The sequence below is a fragment of the Hippocampus comes genome, unplaced genomic scaffold (genome assembly GCF_001891065.2).
Source record: "Hippocampus comes isolate QL1 unplaced genomic scaffold, H_comes_QL1_v1.1 scaffold322, whole genome shotgun sequence".
Taxonomy (NCBI): Eukaryota; Metazoa; Chordata; class Actinopteri; order Syngnathiformes; family Syngnathidae; genus Hippocampus; species Hippocampus comes.
In genome coordinates this window covers 324,912-333,444 of record NW_017805137.1, presented here as the reverse complement: position 1 = coordinate 333,444, position 8,533 = coordinate 324,912, and the positions used below count along the sequence as shown (strand labels likewise).

Here is an 8,533-nt window from a genome sequence, read left to right as displayed (position 1 = left end):
CAGAAGAATATAAAGCCATATAAATAATAAATATTTGATATACTGTATATTTTTTACATTCGTAATTCATTTTACACATAATTTTACATTATTTTTGGGAGTAAACTAATTTAAGCAACAAAAAAACTGAGGAGCCATTTGGGAGCCGAAAGAGCCGGCTCTTTTTAGTGAGCCGAGCCAAAAGAACCGGCTCTCTAAAAAGAGCCGGAATTCCCATCACTAGTGTCTCTTGTTTGCCGTAGGAAGGGCAACGACGGAAGCTGCGCATGCGTCAGAAGTCAACAACAATGGCGTCCTCCATTGCTGCGCACAGGTTACATATGAGTGGAAAGAGCAACCTCGTGAAATATCTCCGAAAGGTGGACAGTTTTTTTCACAGAGGTGTCGGAACTACAGCTGTTCCAGCCCATGCCGACATACCAACAAAGGACGAAACCAGTCAGTAAAGCTAAAGTTTCTTCAAGCAGATAAGCCAGCCTTCCTCAAAGGTTGAGTTTGATAGAACGGTGTTCGAATTATTTTAGCGTCCCCGCGGTAACCCCAGCGGTTAAATGTCACTTTTTCAAAAGCAATCGAATGCGCAAAGTTGTGTGAATGCATTTGTAACCATATACGGCGTCTCGTGAAAGATCCATCCATCCATCACTTTTCCATCAGCTGCCTTCGGGGTACACCCTGAACCGGTTGACAGCCAATCGTAGGGCACACATAAAAGAACCACCCGCGCTCACAGGGACAATTTACAGTGTTCCATTAACCTGCCGCACATGTTTTTGGAATGTGGGAGGAAACCGGTGTACCCAGAAAAAACCCACGCAGGTACGAGGCAAACATGCAAAACTCCACACAGGAGCTGGAATCGAACCCTGCACCTCTGCACTGTGAGGCAGACATGCTAACCAGTCGACCACTGGGCCTGTGAATATACGCCTATCAACGCCTTTTCAAACAGCAAAAACTAGCAAAAGTCCTCAATTGTTTACAAGAATAGAGAGTCTAAATCTAGTAGCAAACATGGGAATGCATTTTGGTGCAAAGTCGTTGGTGAATTGTTCCTTCTGTTCTTAGCAGGTGAAAAGGATGGACGTCTGTCTTTTTACGCTGTCCAAGTCCAAAGACAAGAGCAGGCAGAAAGATCCGTTCTCATCAACTGCCCACACAAAACCAGCGAGAAAAAGATCCTCAAATTTTTATCATCGCATGGTGATATTAACAAGTGCTTCACTTATGAAAGCTATGTAAGTAAACTCCTAAATGCTATGAAAATACAGTATTCTCTGCTAACTGATGTCCAAGATTGATTGTTGTGTGATTCTTTCCCAGGGCATGCATGCAGTGGTTGAGTTTGCTTCGCAAGACAGCGTGTCATCGTTACTCGATGGGGCCGGCATCCCCAGCAACAACCATGAATCTATGGTTCCTTATAAATCAAGACTAATGACACTGCGAGGTCTAACGGAAGTAACCAACCAGCAGTCCAGTAAACTGAGCCACCCCCAAACCACTATTCCCATTAATGAGCTGATTCAGAGACTTTCTCAAGAGGAGAGTGTTAGTACTTGTCCATTTGTGTGATTACGTTTGTAATATCTGTAACTTTAATTTAAAAAAAAAAGTTTACGATGGTACATCTCTTCTTTTCCCCTCAGATAGACCAACAAATAATCTCCTTGACAGAAGCTTACCAGCTAACTGAGGAAAACAGCCGACTGCGTTTCCTCGTCTGCTCTCTGCTCAAAGACATTGCCGCTGCTTATTTTCCAGAATGCTCCATTAAACCATTTGGATCGTCAGTGAATGGCTTTGGAAAGCTGGGCTGTGATTTGGACATGTTTCTGGACCTGGACGGCATCAGTGGAAGGAATTTAAAGATGGTGAAGACAAATAGGGCAATGATCACAATGCACTCATCATAATCATGAATAGCACCTGAATTTTATTGGTTGAATGATTTCTATATCACATATCATATAATTGCAGATAAAGTTGGTCTTGATCAGCGGTTAAAAGTGTCATTTTTATTTAGTTCTTGAAATATTTTATGAAAGAATGGAATGCAAATACTGTCAATAAGTCAATGTAACCATTAGAGACGGTTTTGATAGAATCAGCATGTTTCAAAAATGTCAGCTATGGGAAGTTGAGCTGCATCCGTGTAGACCAGGGTACCCATGGCAACTCCTTCAGGTAGCATTATTCTACTAAATATACAGGAGTAGAAACAGGAGTTCAGAACATTCAAAGAGTTTTTTATGTTTTTTTTTTTTTTTAATCTGTTAAAAATAATTTTGCAAAATCTCTTTCAATGTGTAGCCAAAATCTGGTTTGACCTTGGAGTACCAGATGAAGCGGGCCACTTCAGAGCGTGGTGTCACACAGAGCATCCTGACTGTCATTGGTGAATCTAAATATACAGGAGTAGAAACAGGAGTTCAGAACATTCAAAGAGTTTTTCATGTTTTTTTTTTTTAATCTGTTAAAAATAATTTTGCAAAATCTCTTTCATTGTGTAGCCAAAATCTGGTTTGACCTTGGAGTACCAGATGAAGCGGGCCACTTCAGAGCGTGGTGTCACACAGAGCATCCTGACTGTCATTGGTGAATGTGTGGACCAATTTGGGCCTGGCTGCGTTGGTGTGCAGAAGATCCTGAACGCCCGATGCCCCCTCGTCCGTTTTGCCCACCAGCCGTCTGGTTTTCAGTGTGATCTCACAGCCAACAACAGGTCTTCCCCCACTCCCTCTTCCGTACATTTTCAGAGGCAGCTTTCACATTTGTACTTCAGGCCTCAAAATGTCAAAGCGCATTCTTTCTTGTGATCTTCTAACCGCAACTGGTGTAGTAAAACTCCTGAAAACAGCAGATAGGCGGTGGGGATTCAGTCCAGTGATTGCGTAACTGAAACTACGCTTGTGTTTTTATTTCCGTTTACGCTTCAGAATTTTGACATCCTGTTCTTAACATGACATGTTTAGTACCCACACAACCAACCAGCCAGCTAATAGAGAAACCACTCTGGAAATATTTGCAGGGTGCCTGTTGTGGGTGGATTCATGTTTTTTTGCGGGGGTAGGGTGGGGGGGACTTTTCTCAATTCTTGCTTCGATATCTTTTGGCCATTACAACTTCCTGTCTGTGCTGTGGTGGCGATGCTTGTGCAAGTGAATGTGTCAACAAGAAGAAAAGAGTGGCAGTCACTAAAATGGTTGGTGAAAATTGTAAACACAGTATCCATACACAACAAAAATAAGAGTAATTAGAGGAAAGTTGATAAAATTCTCGTAATATTTACATTCGTACATTCAATGGGATATCATTCTTTAAATGAAAATATAATACCTATGGTCACTTTATGGTCCAGTCAATCCAATTATAGTCACACACCGGCCAATTTTGGGGGTGTAAAAACGATTTTTTTGTTTTTGATTGGTTAAAGACCCCCCCCCCCTTTTTTTTTTTTTGCATCAAATCATCAGACAACAGTAGTCATCCAGCCTGTTGTCCACAGGGTGGCGATGAAGAGCTCAGAGCTTCTTTACCTTTATGGCCAACTGGATCCAAGGGTGCGGCACCTGGTGTTCACCGTGCGATGTTGGGCCCGAGCACACGGAGTGACCAGCAGCATCCCCGGGGCCTGGATCACCAACTTCTCTCTCACCGTCATGGTGCTGTTCTTCCTGCAGGGGAGACAGCCCTCTATCATTCCCACTCTGGACCACCTACGAGACCTCGCAGGTACCAAACAGCAACGGCTGTCAAAGAACTCCAGCTTCACTTCACCGTCATGGTGCTGTTCTTCCTGCAGGGGAGACGGCCCTCTATCATCCCCACTCTGGACCACCTACGAGACCTTGCAGGTACCAAACAGCAACAGCTAAAAATGAAAATCAATTCTTACATGTTTTGTTTTGGGTTTTTTTTGTCCATTTGACACACAATGCAAACAAAAATTATATAGTATTAAGTACCGTGGTCTTTAGTCTTAAAAAATGTGACCCTAAAAGAGTATAAATATAAACCATCTTACATGTTTTGTTTTGGGTTTTTTTGTCCATTTGACACACAATGCAAACAAAACTTATATAGTACTGAGTACCGTGGTCTTTAGTCTTAAAAAATGTGACCGTAAAAGAGTATAAAACAGCATTTATTGTGTGGAAGCATTCATTTCCTTGATCTACATTCCCATAGCGCTAAAATTTCATTGTTGTCCGCATCCAGAGTTATCTTTTGCTAACATAGCCAAGCGCCACCATAGCAGAGTGAACTGAACCTTCTTCATATTTCTCCCTTGCTTTCACCTTGGCTGCTCATTAATTGCCCTCCAAAAGCAATCAGATCAACCCCCCCCCCCCAATCCCTCTCCCACTCCCCCCACATTTGCCGGCACCACCTGCTTCACTGCCTTTACTCCGTTTAGCAGAGTCTGTATCACACAGAGTGCTTACAGGACAATAAACGGCCCATCACTCTGGTTAAGGTCGATGACCCAGCCTCCTTAGGATACACTTGCATGAACACGGCACAGACGCAGCATCGGCTTCATGAAGGTGACTGCTAACAAGGGCATCACCGGGCTGTCCAGAAAGGACCTGATCCATGCTCTCTTCTGTTTTTTTTTTCCCACCACTTTTCCTTCCTGTCACTTCTTTTCCTCGCAAACACCATCCGTCAGTCCCTTATTTATAACCATCATAGATGTTTAAAGACCGCCATTTACCTTGCCTCCCCGCTTTCATCCCACAAGGTCCCGCGGACAAGAGCGTGATCGAGGGGAACGACTGCACATTTGTCTGCGACTTTGACAGAATCCAGCTCCAGAACAACACAGAAACACTCGGTGAGAGCGTGAGCTCAAAGGCCGGGTTGCGTGGATACAGTTGAATCTCGTTGTTTTCCCTAATCCGCCCTGATGCTAACGTGACGTTACTTTTTATTGTCTTTATTGTCACAGAGAAACTGCTTTGTGAATTCTTTGAGTTCTACGCCACATTTGCATTCAGTAAGAAGTCCATAAATATCCGAAAGGTATGTATGACTGCTGGGCTGTCACCAAATCTTGACAAAAGACTCTTCATTATGTAAGTGTGAAGGAGTAAACGAAGGTCCATCAAATCACTTCAGCCACTCTTTGGCCCCAGGATGCCACCAGACGGCTCCAAATTAGTACTGCTCTAAACCTGCAAATGCAGGAACGTAAATATGCCAGGGTTGACTTCACTTCCTTTGTTACGTCGATTGAGCATCATTAGTTCACTCACATTTTTACATATGGACAAGTTAGTTCTCAAGTCACACGCGTGATTGTGAAATATTCGAAGAAGCAGGAGTACCTGGAGACTATCAAGAGCCCAAATTCAAATCCAGTACCGCTTGACTGTGCCCCAGGATGCCACCAGACGGCTCCAAATTAGTACCGCTCTAAACCTGCAAATGCAGGAACGTAAATATGCAAGGGTTGACTTCACTTCCTTTGTTACATTGATTTGAGTGTCATTAGTTCACTCACATTTTTACATATGGACAAGTTAGTCCTCAATTAAAGTCACGCGCGTGATTGTGGAATATTCGAAGAAGCAGGAGACTATCTAACTGGAGACTATCAAGGGCCCAGATTCAAATCCAGTACCGCTTGACTGTGCGGCAGATATTGTAACCATTACACCACGGTGCTGCCTTAATCATTATGTATGTGTAAAAAAAATATATAATAAGTTCCTTTCCCCTGAGTAGATGTGATTTGAGTGTCATTAGTTCACTCACATTTTTACATATGGACAAGTTAGTCCTCAATTAAAGTCACGCGCGTGATTGTGGAATATTCGAAGAAGCAGGAGACTATCTAACTGGAGACTATCAAGGGCCCAGATTCAAATCCAGTACCGCTTGACTGTGCGGCAGATATTGTAACCATTACACCACGGTGCTGCCTGCGTCATCATGTTTGTGTAAAAAAAAATATATATAATAAGTTCCTTTCCCCTGAGTAGATGCTTTGTGCTCTCTGCTGAGGAAATCAACAACCAGGCCACTTAATATGGAAATAGTTGTTCCTATCTTCTAATTATCTGTTGTGGAAAAAAAAAAAACAAGATGGAAAAAGATCTCCCACCACATTTTTAAATTCAATAAATAACAACATATGATAAGTTCACCAAGCGTAGGATGGAATGGTCTGATTTTTGCCTCGAGGTGAGCCGGCAGATATTGTAACCATTACACCACGGTGCTGCCTGCGTCATCATGTTTGTGTAAAAAAAAATATATATAATAAGTTCCTTTCCCCTGAGTAGATGCTTTGTGCTCTCTGCTGAGGAAATCAACAACCAGGCCACTTAATATGGAAATAGTTGTTCCTATCTTCTAATTATCTGTTGTGGAAAAAAAAACAAGATGGAAAAAGATCTGTCACCACATTTTTAAATTCAATCACTAACAACATATGATAACTTCACCAAGCGTAGGATGGAATGATCTGATTTTTGCCTCGAGGTGAGCATCCACCGCAACCTCAGAAATCTTCCCTCGGGATCCCTTCATTACATCCTCTGTGCTCAGTTCTATCAGGAGATGGGATGATAGTGAAGGCAGCCCGCTTGCATGGAGGCTGTCAGCCCACGCAGATGACAGTTGCCCTTGTCTTGCCTGATTGATGCTGGCCCAGTCAGATCCGATGCCCTTGAGCCGAGATCAAATTTAGGAACTCCATCAGGCTGCAAAGCATTATTTACCTCGACCAAGGAGGGTGTGGTTTTTTTTTTTTTACTGGCATTGATGTATCGCCTTGTCTGTCAACGGGGTCACACTACGACAACCCCTGCCTTTTTGAAGCATCGTAAATCGCAAGTAGTAAACAAGCCAGTGCTGTCATCGATGCTAATTCAAAACCAACAACAACTAAAAAACGCTCCAAATTACCTCAAATGTTTCTCTTTTAAAAACGTACTTGGTGAGGGTTTATGTCACTTACTGTGCATGGTCAGCCTGCTAGAAACAGCCGTGCGCATTTTTTTAGCAGTGGAAAAGGCCGAATGGGTTCCATGCAGTGGAAAATGGGTTGAAAACTGTCACTGAACCTTGCGCCATTCCATAAAACACTTTGTGGTCTCCTGAATATCCTGCTGTACAGGTCATATCTGTGTGAAATCTTTTTTGACTAATGATGGTGCGTTTTGTAATGAAATCCAAAAGCTTTGGGAATCTGTTTCCAATTGACATGACATGAAAAATGATCACCGTTGACTTGTTCCTGTATTCCTGTCCTGGGTCATTCATTTGTTATCCGTTTACCCGTTAGGTGCCCTCCCACACACGCTGGCCAAGACACACTTGTACTTGGTGTTTTCATGAATTGATCATGTCGAGAAAGATAGACCCCGTGGTGCATTATATGAGTGTTTTGACACAACAGAGGAAATTTAGCAGGTAAAAGGTGGCCATGACCCGAGCCCGTAGGCTTTCGCTGCTGGAAGAACAGCTGTAAATCAGCTTTACCGTGCCACAATTTTCTGGTTGACTCCAGTGCTTTGACAAATGGCTTTGCCTGTCTGACTTCCCCCTAACCTCATATGGATGATTTGTTTGATGGGCAGGACCTATAGACGAGAGCCTCAGCCCGTGCTTGAATCGGTTTTCTACCACATGATGTGAGAATTTTCTATTTCCTTCTGGATGTCCGAGTGTCCTCCGAGGCCTCATCCATATTAATTTCTCCCTTTTGCTATCCTGGGGAGACTTGGTCCATTTGGCCCCTACGTGCCCCGGATACTGGTGCAAGGAGGCAAAAAGCATGACCAACAGGATAGGCGGACCGTTGCATACAGTACATGCAGCACTGATCACCGGCATATTTGAACCCGCCAGCCTTTCCTCTTTCCCTCTCTCCAGGGCAAAGAGCAGAACAAGCCCGAGGTGGCCCCGCTGCACATCCAGAACCCGTTTGAAACGGCCCTGAATGTCAGCAAGAACGTAAACGGCACACAACTGGAACGATTTGTGGCTTTGTGTCAGGAGAGCGCCTGGCTCCTCCAGCAGAGCGACAACACCGTACCCAAAGGGGGCCGCACGCCCACACCCTGGGGACTCGCGACCCTCCTTTTGCCTTTGCAGGTTGCGGGGGTCAAAAGTCGAAAGAAGAGGAAAAGAGAGCCTGCTAGCGAGCGGATCAAGGGCTTGCTAGAATCCCTGAAAAATAAAAATCAGCCAAAGAGCTAAAGACTCTTGACATCCCAGGAAAAGAACTTCATGTTATCTTAATTAGTCTGACTCAAGGACACCATTATGCCACAATAAACTAAAAGACACCTTGATGTGGATGTAATTCTTCACAAGAGCACTGGAGGGTGCTACTGAGACTTGAAAGTGTAGCGACACGTCTGCAACCGTGAGCAAGGCAACCGTGAAGCACTGTGACCTTTATTCAAGAACATAGGTTACTATACAATGCTGTTCAAACTAATACAAATTTCTACTATGTATGCATTTCAAAATTTGATTGACAGCTTCGTTGGAGGATCGCATTGCAAATGGTTTA

The 8,533-nt window shown here is 43.6% G+C and overlaps 1 protein-coding gene and 1 long non-coding RNA gene across 2 annotated transcripts; one reads left to right on the top strand and one right to left on the bottom strand.

Moving 5' to 3' along the window:
- The first annotated feature begins 254 nt into the window (after positions 1-254).
- Positions 255-8,309, top strand: LOC109514241 (poly(A) RNA polymerase, mitochondrial). Its single transcript, XM_019867166.1, has 9 exons — positions 255-438; positions 1,069-1,238; positions 1,324-1,551; positions 1,650-1,874; positions 2,514-2,725; positions 3,509-3,735; positions 4,748-4,840; positions 4,955-5,028; positions 7,888-8,309. Exons 1-9 carry the CDS (start codon positions 267-269, stop codon positions 8,212-8,214), a joined length of 1,728 nt encoding a protein of 575 aa, XP_019722725.1. The 5' UTR covers positions 255-266; the 3' UTR covers positions 8,215-8,309.
- Positions 6,753-7,256, bottom strand: LOC109514242 (uncharacterized). Its single transcript, XR_002167956.1, has 2 exons — positions 7,158-7,256; positions 6,753-6,929 (listed from the first exon to the last, which is right to left on the bottom strand). It is a non-coding gene; the product is annotated as an uncharacterized LOC109514242 (long non-coding RNA).
- Positions 8,310-8,533: the final 224 nt, after the last annotated feature.